This window comes from Mustelus asterias, chromosome 11 (genome assembly GCF_964213995.1).
Source record: "Mustelus asterias chromosome 11, sMusAst1.hap1.1, whole genome shotgun sequence".
Lineage (NCBI taxonomy): Eukaryota > Metazoa > Chordata > Chondrichthyes > Carcharhiniformes > Triakidae > Mustelus > Mustelus asterias.
Window position 1 is genome coordinate 71,592,005 of NC_135811.1, and position 19,006 is coordinate 71,611,010.

The window sequence follows — 19,006 nt, forward strand, 5'->3', positions numbered from 1 at the left end:
TTACTCACCAATCAGCGCTCGCCCTTACTCCCCAATCAGCACTCACCCTTACTCACCAATCAGCACTCACCCTTACTCACCAATCAGCACTCGCCCTTACTCACCAATCAGCACTCACCCTTACTCACCAATCAGCACTCGCCCTTACTCACCAATCAGCATTCTCCCTTACTCACCAATCAGCACTCTCCCTTGTAGCCTCTGCTGCCTGTTTCACCTGACTCCGTTTTCACCTAACTCCAAGAGCACTCCTCACAGTCAGGCAGCACTCACCGTGCAGTCAGAGCAGCAGTGTTTTTATAGGCACAACTTACAACGCCCTGGAACTGATTTTAACTAGTTGTACAAACAACTAACCAAGTTCAGTTGAGAGCTGATTCAGCTGATTCCTGCTGCAGGAATGCACTAAAGTGCAGCTTTTAACTTCCCAAATAAGAACTACTTACTTCCTTATAACTTACCACTGGAACTCCGTGTTTTCACCCAACTCCAAAAGCGCTCCTCACAGTCAGGCAGCACTCATCGTAATCTGTTACAGCGATATCTTCGACATATGTTTTTTTTATTCATTCATGGGACGTGAGCGTCACTGGCTGGCCAGCATTTATTAGCCATCGCTAGTTGCCCTTGAGAAGGTGGTGGTGAGCTGCTTTCTTGAATTGCTGCAGTTCATGTTCTGTAGGTTGCCCCACAATGCTGTTAGGGAGTGAATTCCAGGATTTTGACTCAGCGACAGCGAAGGAACGGTGATATATTTCCAAGTCAGGATGGTGAGTGGCTTGGAGGGATACTTGCAGGTGGTGGTGTTCCCATTTATTTGCTGCCCTTGTCCTTATAGATAGAAGTGATCGTGGGTTTGGAAGGTGCTGTCTAAGGATCTTTGGTGAATTGCTGCAGTGCATCTTGTAGATAGTACACACTGCTGTTACTGAGCGTCGGTGATGGAGGGAGTGGATGTTTGTAGATGTGGTGCCAATCAAGTGGGCTGCTTTGTCCTGGATGGTGTCAAGCTTCTTGAGTGTTGTTGGAGCTGCTCCCATCCAGGCAAGTGGCGAGCATTCCATCACACTCCTGACTTGTGCCTTGTAGATGGGGATAGGCTCTGGGGAGTCAGGAGGTGAGTTACTCGCCGCAGTATTCCTAGCCTCTGACCTGCTCTTGTAGCCACTATGCCTATGTGCTGAGTCCAGTTGAGTTTCTGGTCAATGGTAACCCTAAGGATTTGACAGTGGGGGATTCAGTGATGGTTACACCATTGAATGTTAAGGGGCAGTGGTTAGAGTGTCTCTTATTGGTGATGATCATTGCCTGGCATTTGTGTGGCACGAATGTTACTTGCCACTTGTCAGCCCAAGCCTGGATATTGTCCAGATCTTGTTGCATTTGAACATGGACTGTTTCAGTATCTGAGGAGTTGCGAATGGTGCTGAACATTGTGCAATTATTAGCGAACATCCCCACTTCTGACTTTATGAGGGAGGAAAGGTCATTGATGAAGCAGCTGAAGATTGTTGGGCCTAGGACACTACCCTGAAGGACTCTTGCAGAGATATTGTGGAGCTGAGATGACTGACCCCCCACAACCATAACTATCTTCCTATGTACCAGGTATGACTCCAATCAGTGGAGAGTTTGCCCCCTAATATCCACTGATTCCAGTTTCACTAGGGCTCCTTTGATGCCACACTCGGCCGAATGCGGCCTTGATGTCAAGGGCTGTCACTCACACCTCACCTCTGGAATTCAGTTCTTTTGTCCATGTTTGAACCAAGACTGTAATGAGGTCAGGAACTGAGTGGCCCTGGTGAAACCCAAGCTGGGCGTCACTGAGCAGGTTATTGCTGAGCAGGTGCTGCTTGATAGGCCTGTTGATCCCTGACACCACTTTACTGATGGTCAAAAGTAGACTGACTGGGTGGGAATTGGCTGGGTTGGATTTGTCCTGCTTTTTGTGCATAGGAAATACCTGGGCAATTTTCCACATTGTTGGGTAGATGCCAGTGTTGCGTCTGTACCGGAAGAGTTTAGCTAGGGGAGCAGCAAGTTCTAGAGCACAGTCTTCAGTACTATTGCCGGAATGTTATCAGGGCCCATTGCCTTTGCAGTATCCAGTGCCTCCTACTGTTTCTTGATATCACGTGGAGTGAATCGAATTGGCTGGAGACTGTCATCTGAGATGCTGGGGACCACTGGAGGAGGCCGAGATGGATCATCCACTCAGCACTTCTGGCTGAAGATTGCTGCGAATACTTCAGCCTTATCTTTTGCTCTGATGTGCTGGGCTTCTCCATCATTGAGGATGGTGATATTTGTGGAGCCTCCTCCTCCAGTGAGTTGTTTAATTGTCCACCACCATTCTCGACTGGATGTGGAAGGACTGCAGAGCTTAGATCTGATCCGTTGGTTGTGGGATCGCTTAACTCTGTCTATCACTTGTTGTTTTTCCCATTTGGCATGCATACCTCATTCATAGGTATGCCTGGTGCTGCTCCTGGCATGCCCTCCTGCACTCTCCATTGAACCAGGGTTGATCCCCTGGCTTGATGGTAATGGTTGAGTGGGGGATGTGCCAGGCCATGAGGTTGCAGATTGTGTTGGAGTACAGTTCCACTGCTGTTGATAGCCCACAGCGCCTCCTGGATGCCCAGTCTTGAGTTGCTAGATCGGTTTGAAGTCTGTCCCATTTAGCACGGTCATAGTGCCACAATACACGATGGAGGTTATTCTCGATGTGAAGGCGGGACTTCATCTCCACAAGGACTGTGTGGTGGTCATCTTACCGATACTGTCATGGACAGATGCATCTGCAGCCGGCAGATAGGTATGGATGAGGTCAAGTATGTTAATTCCTCTTGTTGGTTCCTTCACTACCTGCTGCAGACCCAGTCTAGCAGTTATATCCATTAGGACCCAGCCAGCTGGATCAGTAGTGCTGCTGCCGAGCCACTCTTGGTGGTGGACATTGAAATCCCCCATCCAGAGTACATTTTGCGCCCTTGCCACCCTGAGTGCTTCCTCCAAGTGTTGTTCAACATGGAGGACTATTGATTCATCAGCCGAAGGAGGACGGTACGTGTAACCAGTAAGAGGTTTCCTTGCCCATGTTTAACTGAAGCCATGAGACTGCATGGTGTGCTGAGTCAATGTTAAGGACTCCCAGGGCAACTCCCTCCCGACTGTGTACACTGTGCCGCCACATCTGCTGGGTCTGTCCTGCCGGTGGGACAGGATATATCCAGGGATGGTAATGGTGGTGTCAGGGATGTTATCTGTAAGATATGATTTCATGAGAATGACTATGTCAGGCTGTTGCCAATTTTGGCACTAGCCCCCCAGATGTTAGTAAGGAGAACTTTGCAGGGTCGACAGGGCTGTTTGTTTTGCTGTTGTCTTTTCCGGTGCCTATGACGATGCCAGGTGGTCTGTCCGGTTTCATTTCTTTGTTGAGACTTTGTAGCGATTGTTACAACTGAGTGGCTTGCTAGGCCATTTCAGAGGGTAGTTGAGAGTCAACAACATTGCTGTGGCTCTGGAGTCACATGTAGGCCAGACCAGGTAAGGATGGCAGATTTCCTTTCTTAAAGGACATTAGTGAACCAGATGGGTTTTTCTGACAATCGACAATGGTTTCATTGTCATCAGTAGATTCTTAATTCCAGATATTTTATTTTGAATTCAAATTCCACCTTCTGCAGTGTCGGGATTCAAACCCAGGTCCCCAGAACATTATCTGGGTTTCTGGATTAATAGTCGAGCAATAATACCACTAAGCCATCGCCTCCCCCTTGATCATCATAGAATCCCTACAGAGCAGGAGGAAGCCATTCGGCCCATCAAGTCTGCACCAACCACAATCCCACCCAGGCCCTATTCCCATAACCCCACATATTTATCCTGTTAATCTCCTGACACTAAGGGTCAATTTAGCACGGCCAATCAACCTAACCCGCACATCTTTGGACTGTGGGAGGAAACCGGAGCACCCGGAGGAAACCCACGCACACATATGTGAAATTTCTCTCCTGTATTTTGACAGATACCTCTACACTCCACTAAAGCAGCAGGGAGGAATTTCATACAGACATATTCAGAGATTGGTATCCCACAGAACAATTCCAGGCCCTGGTTGTTGAAGGTGTCATTCACATTATTGTCCGACTGGCAAGCAGACTGCCCGACATAATCCTTTAATGAAAGGTATTTCAATTGAAACATCATCTCCATAAATCAGAAGGTTCTTGGAAGCTAAAATTCTCAACAAGATCTGAAAATGATTTCAGGAAGATGAAGTCAAAGTACAGACAATGCAAAATAAAGCAGTACGTATAGACAGAAAACTCCAGTGTGGATATGGGGTTGCTTGGACTCTGGTGCTGACAAGATTGGTGCTGATGAAATGTTCATGCAAGACAATGGGAAGTGAACTAGGTTCAGATCCAGATGTAACTGACAGGAGTAAGCAGCATCTCTTGTAGTTTTGGGTAGGTGGAGAGTGTATTGTAACTGTCCGGGACAGGCTGGATGGACCAAAGGATCTTTTCCTATCCATCATTGATCATACTCCTTTTGTTGGGAAGAGATGTTCATCCCAGTTAATGTGCGCAAAATATAGTAGATCTAGTTTTCCCAAAAGGAATCAGCTCTTTGCTGAATTATTGGTTTCACCTCCATTGCCTCCCTCCACACCGTTACCAAGCAGCGTTATTAAAAAACACATCAGTTAATGTTGTCGTGGCTTTCCTATTTTCACCTCTCTTCTCCCTTCAGCTCCTGAAGGTAAAATGTTTCTGGAGTGGATTCCACCAGTGCGATCACTCTCTGATACCTCAACTCTTCATTCACACTGGAATATTGGTGATTATGGGGAGAGTCATGGGCTGTCGGGTACGGAAGTACAGAGGAAGGAATTAACCCCAATTCTGCTCTCGCTTGACAGCCATCCCATGGCATTTTTACAAGGGTTGGTCAATACAGAACGGGTGGAGCAGCCTTTGGTTTTCCTCACAAAATAAAATTTGCCAGTTGTTTCATTCCCTTTTGATCAAAAAACTTGTGCAAGCTCAGTGTTGGCCAGGGACTGAACCTGAACCTTTCTCTTCTGCAAAGCTGACCTATAAGTGTAGAACCTCTGGCCATTCCCAATACTTTTCACAGTATCGTAACACATGTGACAATAATAAATCAAATCAAATCAAATCATTCTTCATTTCTGAACTTTGACAGAAAGTGTGGGAACGTAGGGCCATTCAGCTCTTCCAGCCTGCAGTTCTATTCAAAGAACGAAGAAAATTACAGCACAGGAACAGGCTCTTTGGCCCTCCAAGCCTGCGCCGACCATGCTGCCCGACTCAACTAAAACCCCCTACCCTTCTGGGGACCATCTCCCTCTATTCCCATCCTATTTACGTATTTGTCCAGATGCCCCTTAAAACTCACTATCGTATCTGCTTCCACTACCTCCCCCGACAGCGAGTTCCAGGCACCCACCGCCCTCTGTGTAAAAAAACTTGCCTCGTTCATCTCCTTTAAACCTTGCTCTTTGCACCTTAAACCTATGCCCCCTAGTAATTGACTCTTCCACCCTGGGAAAAAGCTTCTGACTATCCACTCTGTCCATGCCTGTCATAATCTTGTAGACTTCTATCAGGTCGACCCTCAACCTCCGTCGTTCCAGTGAGAACAAACCAAGTTTCTCCAATCTCTCCTCATAGCTAATGTCTTCTATGCCAGGCAACATCCTGGTAAATCTTTTCTGTACCCTCTCCAAAGCCTCCTTCTGGTAGTGTGGCGACCAGAATTGAACACGATATTCCAAGTGCGGCCTAAGGTTCTATAAAGTGGCAACATGACTTGCCAATTTTTAAACTCAATGCCCTGGCCGATAAAGGCAAGCATGCCGTATGCCTTCTTGACTACCTTCTCCACCTGCGTTGCTACTTTCAGTGATCCGTGTACCTGTACACCCAGGTCCCTCTGCCTATCAATGCTCTTAAGGATTCTGCCATTTACTATATATTTCCTATCTTTATTAGACCTTCCAAAATGCATTACCTCACTATTGGATTAAACTCCATCTGCCATCTCTCCACCCAAGCCTCCAACCGATCTATATCTTGCTGTATCCTCTGATGGTCCTCATTGCTATCCGCAAATCCACCAACCTTTGTGTCATCCGCAAACTTAGTCAAACCAGTTACATTTTCCTCCAAATCATTTATATATATATTACGAACAGCAAAGGTACCAGCACTGATCCCTAAGGAACACCACTTGTCACAGCCCTCCATTCAGAAACACATCCTTCCACTGCTACCCTCTGTCTTCTATGACCGAGCCAGTTCTGTATCCATCTTGCCAGCTCACCTCTGATCCCATGCGACTTCACCTTCTGCACCAGTCTGCCATGAGGGACCTTGTCAAAGGCCTTACTGAAGTTCATGTAGACAATATCCATTGCCCTACCCTCATCAATCATCTTCGTCACTTCCTCGAAAAACTTGATCAAGTTAGTGAGACATGACCTCCCCTTCACAAAACCATGTTGCCTCTCGCTAATACATCCACTTATTTCCAAGTGGGAGTAAATCCTGTCTCGAAGAATCCTCTCCAATAATTTCCCGACCACTGATGTAAGGCTCACTGGCCGGTAATTACCTGGATTATTCTTGCTACCTTTCTTAAACAAAGGAACGACATTGGCTATTCTCCAATCTTCAATATTCAAGTAGAACATGCATGATCTGAACCTCAGCTATATTTACCTGCTTTAGTTCTATATCCTGAACCTAACAAAAGCCATCAATCTTCGTCTTGAACATATTGGCTGTCCCCTAGCTTCCCCAGGTTTTAGGGGAGGGAGTTCCAAATATCCACCACCTTCTGTGTGGAAAAGTGTTCCTGATTTCATTCCCAAACAAGCTAACCAGGGGAAAGTTTCACGCTACCAATCCAACTGAATCACTTTATGATTTTGAAGATCTTGATTAGATCACCCTCAAACTTCTCAACTCAACAGAACACAAGCCAAGTTATTGCAACTGGTCTTCATAATTTAACCCTTTTATCACTGGCATCACACTGGTGAGTGGATCCCATCCAAGACCACTATATCCTTCCTGATGTGCAGGTGCACAGAATTCAATATAGTACCGCAGAAGGAGCCTGACCAAGACACCTGAAGCATCATCTCCTCGCAGAGAGCTCCTCACAATCTGAGTGTCATCCAGACATGGACACTTTCCAGCAGGTGTCATTGGATAGTTGTGGGGGAACGAGAATCCTGATAGATTTCTGGTTCTCCCAGCTAACTCAGCAGAGGCTGTTAATTGACCCAGACATCTTCTGATCCATGTGACTCAGTGCCACGTTTCCCTATGAAGAAATTTGATATACGGTCAACTCCTGTTGTTCACAGGGGTTCCATTCCTGTGAAATTTCACAATGGGTATAATCGCAAATGGTGAACTTGCCCATTTGTAGAAACAGTGCATGTGCAATGTGTGCCTTCGATGTGGGAAAGGTGAGAGTTTTACCTTCTGCTAATTCTCTAATATCTCTACTGAAGTGGGAGTTGTTAGCGCACTTACATTTGTGTGTGTAGTTGCAGTTAAGCAATTTATTGTAATGGTACATGTTAAATTGCAGAGGAGTAAACGTTCGGGGGCGCAAGCTCGTTTCCTCAAAAGGCAGTGGGAGAAGAGTCTTTGAATATTTTTAAGACAGAGCTAGATAGATTCTTGATTAGAAAGGAGGTGAAAGGTTATTGGGGTAGACAGGAATGTAGGGTTGAGGTCACAATCAGATCAGCCACAATCTTACTGAATGCTCGAAGAGCCAAATGGTCTACTCCTGCTCATAATTCATATGAACCACAATTGATCGAGAAACACATCACGCAGTGGGCTTTGCGACAGGGGCGGGGTTCTCAAACGACAGGAGGTTGACTGTAATTGCAGGTTACAATAGTTTTCTAAAGATGGGTAGAGCAGGAAACCGACAGGTTTAGTGAAGAATCCTTATATTGTAAATGGGATTGGTAAGAAGACAGCTTTCCCATACTTACTGCCCCTTTTACTGCCGCTTCGATGGACACTTTGGGCATGTTCTTGGCTCGGCACTGTTCAATGACATTTGCCAACTGCGTGTTAAACTCAGGGTTTGAGCCTCCTTCTGCAAGAAAATCAGAGCAAATCCAATCGGTTTCCAGGGCCTGAACAGAGACAATAGACTGATGCTATCTTATTCACTACAGCTAATACTGCACATAGAAATACAAAGTACAATAACTTTGAAGCAAATGGTCTTCAACGTACTCTCAGTTTTTAGGAAATGTAAAATATCAAACATTATCTCCAACCAACCTCAGCCATTTCCCCAGCTTTATGTCCCTGCCCCTCTGACCCCAACCCTTTGTGTATCACTCCCTACATCCAATTGTAATTTCAGCTTTGGTCAGCTCAGATCCTGCAATTCGCTTCCTAAACTCCTGCAGCTTTCTCTCCAGCTTTGAAAACCACCTCTATGGCCGAGCTTCCAATCACGCCACCTCCACCTCTCTCACACAGAATCTGCTTTCCTCATACCTGCTTCCTCTCAATTGTCCCCGATTATATGAATGGCGCTGTGCAAACGCACCTGGCCAATAGGGCCACTGAATGCAACATTTTCAAATTGAACTTCAAAAGTTTACCATTTGGAACAGCAGAGATACCAGTGACCCATCATCACATTGAGGCGGGGATGATCCTGATCTCTACATGGCACTGAACGACTAGTTTATCTTAGTCAGGTTTCCAGTGTTGTCATTCAGTTTATGAGCACCAGTGAGCCATCTTATTACCGATTACATTGTGCTTCTGCCACAGAAAAAGACTAAAAACCACATTCAATCTGGATATAACCGGAGCTGCAACCATCATGCCTGTGTTACCTCTCACTGCAAAGCGAAGCAATATCGACAGCTTGGCAAACACCCGACTCCTGGCTTCATCCTTTGGCCCTTTAATATGTTTGACCTTTGACCACTTGTTGTGCCCTGCGTAATTAGCTGCAGACGTGTGGATCTCCGCACATGGTGTGAAGGCATGGCGCTGGCCGCTTGCCTGCTCAGAGAAGGGAACGGAGGCCGGCAATAAAACTTTGGGCTTTGGCAGCAACTTCGTCGAACACCGCAGTGAGAACAGAAGACACTTTCTGTTCCATGGGCAAACACTTTGAAACACAGAAACTGTAGCCATAGCGTGAATTCCCTTGATCACCTGTAATAACGAACAAGAAGCTAGTACAGTGAACAAAGAAAAACATTTATTACCCTGGACATTAGAACTACATTGAATTTACTGCAGACCAACAAGCCATTCAGTCCAACTGGTTCATGGGGTTTATGCTCCACACAATCCTCTGCCCACCCTCACTTTATCCAGCTCTCCCGAGACAACCATTTCCTTGTACATTCCTCATGGCAATGCCTTGACCAAAGTCAGAGTCATAGAGGTTTACAGCATGGAAACAGGCCCTTCAGCTCAACTTGTCCACGCTGCCCTTTTTTTTAAACCGCTAAGCTAATCCCAATTGCCTGCATTTGGCCCATATCCCTCTGTACCCATCTTACCCATGTGCGGAGATCCACACGTCTGCAATTGATCTGCCGGATTTGAATTTGAAACAAAAGCTTGGCAGTGAACAGTTCTCTGCTGCATTTTCCATAGCAATGCCTCTACCAATCAAAATCCATTTGACATCCTATCAGCACTCTCTTCCCGTGCAATATAAATTGTTGCTCCCTTTACTGTTGGTTTATCTGAGGTAGCTGTCCTGATGAGTGCAAGATGGAAAGCTTTGATAGCTCGTCTTTCTTTTTTCAACAACGCTCAAGTTCTCGTCCTTGGCATTTCTTTTGTATCTTCGCCAACCCCTCTATATCCTTTTTGTAAATTGAAGACCAGAACTCTGAATATTGCTCCAACAGTGATCAAACCAAGTTTAACATAGTTTCTGTTTTTCAATTTTACTCCCCTAGAAATGAACCTGTGCTCTGCATTTTTATACCCATGTTAACTTGTGTTGCTTTTTTCCTGATTTGTGTATCTATACTGGCATGGATCAAGGTTTGGTTAACTAGCAGAAAACAGAGTAGGAATTAATAGCTCATTGGCAGGCTGGGACTAGTGGGGTACTGCAAAGATCAATACTTGGGGAAAATGCCGCTCACGGTCTATATCACTGATTTGGAAATGTGAACCAAATGCAATATTTCCAAGCTTGCAGATGACACAAAGCCAGGCACGAATGTGTATTGTGAGGAAGATGCAAAGTGGCTTTAAGGGGATTTGGACAAACTTAATGAGCGGGCAAGAACATGGAAGATAGAATATAATGTGTGGAGGAGCAGAGGGATCTAGGTGTATGTGTGCATAGATCCCTGAAAGTTGGGAATCAAGTAGATAAGGTTGTTAAGAAGGCATATGGTGTCTTGGCGTTTATTGGTAGGGGGATTGAATTTAGGAGTCGTAGCGTTATGTTGCAACTGTACACAACTCTGGTGCGGCCGCACTTGGAGTACTGTGTGCAGTTCTGGTCCCCACATTACAGGAAGGATGTGGAGGCTTTGGAGAGGGTGCAGAGGAGGTTTACCAGGATGTTGCCTGGTATGGAGGGGAGATCCTATGAGGAGAGGCTGAGGGATTTGGGATTGTTTTCGCTGGAAAGGCGGCGGCTAAGAGGGGATCTTATTGAAACATATAAGATGATTAGAGGTTTAGATAGGGTGGATAGTGATAGCCTTTTTCCTCTGATGGAGAAATCCAGCACGAGGGGGCATGGCTTTAAATTGAGGGGGGGTAGTTATAGAACCGATGTCAGGGGTAGGTTCTTTACCCAGAGGGTGGTGAGGGATTGGAATGCCCTGCCAGCATCAGTAGTAAATGCGCCTAGTTTGGGGGCGTTTAAGAGATCCGTAGATAGGTTCATGGACGAAAAGAAATTGGTTTAGGTTGGAGGGTCACAGTTTTTTTTTTTAACTGGTCGGTGCAACATCGTGGGCCGAAGGGCCTGTTCTGCGCTGTAATGTTCTATGTTCTATGTTCTAATGCGGAAAAATGTAAGCTTTTCCACTTTGGTAGAAAGAACAGATGTGCAGAGTATTTCTAATCTCTCTCCATTGAAGTAAGTGTAGATGTATAAAGGGCTCTTGTCAATAAATCACTGAAAGTTGACACAAGGTGCAGCAAGCAATTAGGAAGGCTAATGGAATTTTAGCCTTTATTGCAAGAGGATTTGTGTACAGGAGTAGCATAGTCTTGTTTCGGTTGTGTAGCAGCTTGGTTAGACCGCACCTGGGATACAGTGTGCAGTTCTGGTCCTCTTACCTCAGAAAGAATATTATTGCCATAGAGGGAGTGCAATGAAAGTTCACCAGACTTGTTCCAGGGATGGCAGGACTGTTTTATGGAGAGAGATTGGGGAAATTGGCCCTGTATTCTCTAGACTCTCGAAGAATGAGAGGCGGCAGGGTGGCACAGTGGGTTAGCACTGCTGCCTCCTAGTGCCAGGGATCTGGGTTCAATTCTGGCCTCAAGTCACTGTTTGTGTGGAGTTTACACATTCTCCCCGTGTCTGCGTGGGTTTCCTCCGGGTGTCATGGAGTCATAGAGATTTAGAGCATGGAAACAGGCCCTTTGACCCAACTTGTCCATGCGCTCTTTTTTTTTTTAAACCACTGAGCTAGTGCCAATTGCCCGTGTTTGGCCCATAACCCTCTATACCCATCTTACCCACGTGACTGTCTAAGTGCTTTTTAAAAGACAAAATTGTACCAGCCTCTACTACTAACTCTGGCAGCTTGTTCCAGACACTCACCACCCTGTGTGTGAAACAAATTGCCCCGACTGAACCCTTTTGTGCCTCCCCCCTCCCCTTAAACCTATGCCCTTTAGTTTTAGATTCCCCTATCTTTGGGAAAAGATGTTGACTATCTAGCTGATCTATGCCCCTCATTATTTTACAGACCGCTATATGATCACCCTTAGGTTTCCTACGCTCCAGGGAAAAAAGTCCCAGTCTATCCAACCTTTCCTTATAACTCAAACCATCATGTCCCGGTAGCATCCTAGTAAATCTTTTCTGCACTCTTTCTAGTTTACAGTTCTGGTCACCCTTTCTATAATAGGGTGACCAGAACTGTACACAGTAAGTGTGGTCTTACCAATGTCTTGTACAACTTCAACACAACGTGCGAACTCCTGTATTCAATGTTCTGATGTCTTGTACAACTTCAACAAGACGTCTGAACTCCTGTATTCAATGTTCTGATGTCTTGTACAACTTCAACAAGACGTCTGAACTCCTGTATTCAATGTTCTGATGTCTTGTACAACTTCAACAAGACGTCTGAACTCCTGTATTCAATGTTCTGACCAATGAAACCAAGCATGCCGAATGCCTTCTTTATCACTCTGTCCACCTGTGACTCCACTTTCAAGGAGCTATGAACCTGTACCGCTAGATCTCTTTGATCTATAACTCTGCCCAACACCCTACTATTAACTGAGTAAGTCCTGCCCTGGTTCGAGCTACCAAAATGCATCACCTCACTTTTATCTAAATTAAACTTCATCTGCCATTCGTCAGCCCACTGGCCCAATTGATCAAGATTCTGTTGCAATCCCAGATAACTTTCTTCATTGTCCACTATGCCACCAATCTTGGTGTCATTTGCAAACTTACTAACCATGCCTCCTATATTCTCATCCAAATCATTAATATAAATGACAAATAACTGTGGACTCAGCACTGATCCCTGAGGCACACCGCTGGTCACAGGCCTCCAGTTTGAAAAACAGCCCTCTACAACCACCCTCTGGCTTCTGTCAAGAAGCCAATTTTGTATCCATTTAGTTACCTCACCCTGGATCCCATGAGATTTAACCTTATGCAACAACTTACCATGCGGTACCTTGTCAAAGGCCTTGCTAAAGTCCATGTAGACAACATCAACTGCACTGCCCCCATCTACCTTCTTGGTTACCCCTTCAAAAAACTCAAATTTGTGAGACATGTATTTCCACTCACAAAGCCATGCTGACTGTCCCTAATCAGTCCTTGCCTCTCTAAATGCCTTTAGATCCTGTCTCTCAGAAAACCTTCTAACAACCTACCCACTGTAGATGTTAGGCTCACCGGCCTGTAGTTCCCAGGCTTTTCCCTGCAGCCCTTTTTAAACAAAGGCACAACATTTGCCACCCTCCAATCTTCAGCACCTCACCTGTGGCTGTCGATGATTCAAATATCTCTGCTAGGGGACCCGCAATTTCCTCCCTAGCCTCCCACAACATCCTGGGATACACTTGATCAGATCCCGGCAATTTATTTACCTTGTTGCACTTTAAGACTTCCAGCACCTCCTTCTCTGTAGTATGTACACTCCTCAAGACATCACTATTTATTTCCCCAAGTTCCCTAAATATCCGTGCCATTCTCAACAGTAAATACTGATGAGAAATATTCATTTAGGATCTCAGCCATCTCTTGTGGATCCGCACAGTTGACCTTGTTGATCCTTAAGAGGCCTTACTCTCTCCCTAGTTACTCTTCTTCCCTTTATGAATTTGTAGAAGCTCTTTGGATTTTCCTTTGCCTTATCTGCCAAAGCAATCTCATGTCCCCTTTTTGCCCTCCTGATTTCTCTCTTAACTCTGCTCCTACACCCTCCATACTCTTCAAGGGATCCACTTGATCCCAGCTGCCTATGCATGTCATGTGCCTCCTTCTTCTTCGTGACCAGGTCCTCAATATCCCAAGTCATCCAGGGTTCCCTCCTTCTACCAGCCTTGCCTTCACCCTGAATGCTGGTTAACACACTTTTGAAAGCCTCCCACTTACTAGCTGTCCCTTTGCCTGCCAACAGATTCCCCCAATCAACTTTAGAAAGTTCCTGTCTAATACCATCAAAGTTGGCCTTACCCCAATTTAGAATTTTAACTTTTGGGCCAGACCTATCATTCTCCATAGCTATTTTAAAACTAATGGAATTATGGTCACTGGTCCCAAAGTGATCCCTGACTAACACTTCTGTCACCTGCCCTTTCTTATTTCCCAAGAGGTCGTCAAGGTTTGCTCCCTCTCTAGTTGGGCCATCCACATACTAAATGAGAAATTCCTCCTGAATACACTCAACAAATTTCTCTCCATCCAAGCCTCTAATACTATGGCTGTCCCAGTCATAGTTCAGAAAGTTCAAGTCCCCCACTATTACCACCCTATTTTTCTTGGAGCTATCTGTAATCTCCTTACATATTTGCTCCTCAATTTCCCACCGACTATTTGGGGGCCTACACTCCTATCACTATGATTTCCCCCTTCTTATTTCTCAATTCTACCCATATAGACTCAGTGGGCGAACCCTCAGAAATATCTCCTCTCTGTACTGCCGTGAGGTTTTCCCTAATCAAAAGTGCAACTCCCCTTCCTCTCTTACCTCCTGTTCTATCTTTCTTATAGCATCTGTACCCTGGAACATTGAGCTGCCAGTCCTGTCTCTCCCTTAGCCATGTTTCAATAATTGCTATAATATCCCAGTCCCATGTACCTATCCATGCCCTGAGTTCATCTGCCTTGCCCGTCAGGCCTCTTGTATTGAAATAAATGCAGTTTAATCTGGACTTCCCTTGTTCTCTGTCTTGCTCTTGCCTGATCTGTTTGGTACTAGGATTATTGACACTGCCTTTACTATTTAATGTACTCTCTTGTCCTCAACCTTCTCTTCCGGTTTCCTCCCATAGTCCAAAGATGTGCGGGTTAGGTGGAATAACTATGCTAAATTGACCCTAGTGTCAGGGGATTAGCAGGGTACATATGTGGGATTACGGGAATAGGGCTGGGTGGGATTGTGGTCAGTGCAGACTCAATGGGCCGAATGGTCTCCTTCTGCACTGTAGGGATTCTATGATTCTATGAAAGTGCGAGGTAGAATGCTCTTTCAGAGAGCCAGTGCAGACTCAATAGGCTGAATAGCCTCCTTCTGCACTGCAATGAATCTGAGATTTTTTTTCTTCTAACTCGAACACTGGCCAGTATATTAACCTCATAAGAGTCAGGCCACAGTTGTCAGAGTTCCGATCGACAAGAAGAGGAAGATGTAATTCTAGCTACAACTTATCTTCCACTGCCTGTTGCATGAATGGAAACTGCATGGAATAGGATTACATTTCAAGATTTCAACAATTTGTCGTACTTACTTACCTGTGGAAGCAGATGAAAAATGAGGAGCAAGAACTCAGAAAAATCACAAACTACAGACCATAATAGAATTCATTCATCTTAAGTAGAGATAAATCCTTCCTCCTGCTTGGTGCTGGCTATGAAATAAAGTTTATATAGTCTAAATCTACCTTCTAGTGATCACTTGAGTGAATACAAGTTGTTCTGCAGACTATCCATAATGCATTAGTTCCAACTGGAAATTCCCCTCTGACAGCAGCTGTGGGAAATGTGAACATAGAATCCTACAGTGCAGGAGGCCATTTGGCCCATCGAGTCTGCACTGACCACAATCCCACCCAAGCCCTATCCCCATAACCCCATTTATTTACCCTAGCTAGTCACCCTGACACCAAGGGGCAACTTAGCATAGCCAATCCACCTAATCCACACGTCACACTGATGCAGGAGAATTCTTGAAGTTTGGGTTGAGGGACATTGTTGGAATTATAAATTAAATGCTCTCGAATGCTGTTTGATGGAGAGTTCCAGAATTTCAGATGACTTCAGAAGTTGGCGATATATCCCAAATGGGGAGTGGCACAGAAGGGGAGCTTGAGAGCGGAGGAAATGGTCGAGTGAGGGAACCGTGGTTTCCTCTAGAAGAAGTTGAATCTCTTGTGAAGAGGAAGAAGGAGACTTATGTAAAGATGAGACGTGAAGGCTCAGTTAGGGCGCTTGAGAGTTACACGTTAGCCAGGAAGGACCTAAAGAGAGAGTTAAGAAGAGCTAGGAGGGGACATGAGAAGTCTTTGGCAGGTAGGATCAAGGAAAACCCTAAAGCTTTCTATAGGTATGTCAGGAATAAAAGAATGACTAGGGTAAGATTAGGGCCAGTCAAGGACAGTAGTGGGAAGTTGTGCGTGGAGCCTGAAGAGATAGGAGAGGCGCTAAATGAATATTTTTTGTCAGTATTCACACAGGAAAAAGACAATGTTGTCGAGGAGAATACTGAGATACAGGCTATAGGACTAGACGGGATTGAGGTTAATGAGGAGGTGTTCGCAATTCTGGAAAGTGTGAAAATAGATCAGTCCCCTGGGCCGGATGAGATTTAACCCAGGATTCTTTGGGAGGCTAGGGAGGAGATTGCAGAGCCTTTGTCTACAGGAATAGTGCCAGAAGACTGGAGGATAGCAAATGTTTGTCCCCTTGTTCAAGAAGGGAAGTAGAGACAACCCTGGTAATTATCAACCAGTGAGCCTTACTTCTGTTGTGGGCAAAGTTTTGGAAAGGATTATAAGAGATAGGATTTATAATCATCTAGAAAGGAATAATTTGATTAGGGATAGTCAACACGGTTTTGTGAAGGGTAGGTCGTGCCTCACAAACCTTATTGAGTTCTTTGAGAAGGTGACCAAAGAGGTGGATGAGGGTAAAGCAGTTGATGTGGTGGTGTATATGGATTTCAGTAAAGCATTTAATAAGGTTCCCCACGGTAAGCTATTGCAGAAGACACGGAGGCATGGGATTGAGGGTGATTTAGCAGTTTAGATCAGGAATTGGCTAGCTGTAAGAAGACAGAGGGTGGTGGTTGATGGGAAATGTTCATCCTGGAGTTCAGTTACTAGTGGTGTACTGCAAGGATCTGTTTTGGGGCCACTGCTGTTTGTCATTTTTATAAATGACCTGGATGAGGGCGTAGAAGGGTGGGTTAGTAAATTTGCGGATGACACTAGTCGGTAGAGTTGTGGACAGTGCGGAAGGTTGTTGCAGATTACAGAGGGACATAGATAAGCTGCAGTGCTAGGCTGAGAGGTGGCAAATGGAGTTCAATGCAGAAAAGTGTGAAGTGATTCACTTTGGAAGGAGTAACAGGATTACAGAGTACTGGGCTAATGGTAAGATATTTGGTAGTGTGGATGAACGGAGAGATCTCGGTGTCCATGTGCATAGATCCCTGAAAGTTGGCACCCGGGTTGATAGGGTTGTTAAGAAGGCGTACGGTGTGTTAGCTTTTATTGGTGGAGGGATTGAGTTTCGGAGCCATGATGTCATGTTGCAGCTGTGCGGGACTCTGGTGCGGCCGCACTTGGAGTATTGCGTACAGTTCTGGTCGCCGCATTATAGGAGGGATGTGGATGCATTGGAGGGGGTGCAGAGGAGATTTGCTAGGATGTTGCCTGATATGGTGGGAAGGTCTTATGAGGAAAGGCTGAAGGGCTTGAGGTTGTTTTCATTGGAGAGAAGAAGGTTGGGAGGTGACTTAATAGAGGCATACAAGATGATCAGGGGATTAGATAGGGTGGACAGTGAGAGCCTTTTTCCTCGGATGGTGATAGCTAGCATGAGGGGACATAGCTTTAAATTGAGGGGTGATAGACATAGGACAGACGTCAGAGGTGGGTTCTTCACTCAGAGAGTGGTAAGGGCGTGGAATGCCCTGCCTGCAACAGTAGTGGACTCGCCAACATTAAGGGCATTTAAATGGTTTTTGGATAAACATATGGATGATATTGGAATAGTGTAGATTAGAGGGGCTTTAGATTGGTTTCACTGGTCGGTGCAACATCGAGGGCCGAAGGGCCTGTACTGCGCTGTAATGTTCTATGGAAACAAATGGGTCAGGAATCATTTGTGGAAAGGAAGGAAGGGTTAACACTTCTGCACTTTATCGTTAGATCTAGATGTGAGTTGTAGAAAAGTTTATTTATTAGTGTTACAAGTAGGCTTACATTAACACTGCAATGAAGTTGTGAAAATTCCCTAGTCGCCACACTCTGGCGCCTGTTCGGGTAACACTGAGGGAGAATTTAGCGTGGCCAATCCACCTAACCCACACCTCTTTCGGACTGTGGGAGGAATTGGAGCACCCAGAGGAAACCCACACAGACACAGGGTCAATGTGCAAACTCCGCAGACAGCGACCCAAGTCGGGAATAGAACCTGCTAACCACTGTACCCATGATGTGGAGATGCCGGCGTTGGACTGGGGTAAACACAGTAAGAAGTCTAACAACACCCAGGTTAAAGTCCAACAGGTTTATTTGTAAACCACTGTACCACCGTGCGGCCAAGTGTACAGTTCATCATCACAAATAATCCCTCACTCTGATCAGCACAAAATACCCCCTACCCTCAAAAAAATCACATTTTGTTTAAACCTGCGTGGTTTGTCCTATTCTTGGGAATTTTATTGGGAAGGTGCAGAAAATCTTTTCCCACAAAATGTGATGGAAATTAGTTCAACTCAACCAGTCTACAAAGTGGAATGCTTTAGTGCAATGTAAAAGTTTAGTTGGTATTGAGTCTATGCTGACCACACACACTGAGATTGTGCTCTGCAGCTCCGGCTTCACCTGAAGCACCTTTGCTGCTGGAATAAACCACAGCGGGACAGGCAGCCCCCGGGCTGCTGACAGATTACCCCATTCCCGCTCAATGTTGAGCGGCTCAGTCGCTCCCGGGACGAGCCCACATTCAACTTTTCAACAAAAAGCACAATTCTGCAAACCGACAAACCCATCCCCGCCCCTACCTCCACTTCCGGTGCGGCAGCAACTGCTTCCGGGCCAACCACACGCATGCGCATTGCCTCAATGCCGCGGACCATGCGCAGTAACCGCCCATCCAGAGACAAGAGAGATTAGCAGACAGACACAGTGAGTGGGATCAGGAGATACAGACAATGAGGGATATCAGGAGACAGACACAGTAAGAGGGACCAGGAGACAGAGAGAGGGATTAGCAGACAGTGACAGACAGTGAGAGGGATTAGTACTCAGACACAGACAGTGAGAGGGATTAGCAG

At 45.6% G+C, this 19,006-nt stretch overlaps 1 protein-coding gene across 2 annotated transcripts in view; it reads right to left on the reverse strand.

Annotated features, from left to right (window-relative positions):
• taco1 (translational activator of mitochondrially encoded cytochrome c oxidase I) overlaps positions 1-18,763 on the reverse strand; it is a 36,227-nt gene extending 17,464 nt beyond the window's left edge. Inside the window, exons 1-3 of one of the 2 annotated variants that reach the window (XM_078223722.1) lie at positions 18,734-18,763; positions 8,930-9,257; positions 8,063-8,169 (exon numbers count right to left, since the gene is read on the reverse strand). In XM_078223722.1, the coding sequence (XP_078079848.1) occupies positions 8,063-8,169; positions 8,930-9,236 (414 nt within the window). In that variant the 5' untranslated portion in view covers positions 9,237-9,257; positions 18,734-18,763. Of the gene's footprint in view, positions 1-8,062; positions 8,170-8,929; positions 9,258-18,554; positions 18,599-18,733 lie in introns of those variants that run through there. The other variant, XM_078223723.1, reaches the window with a different exon arrangement.
• Positions 18,764-19,006: the final 243 nt, after the last annotated feature.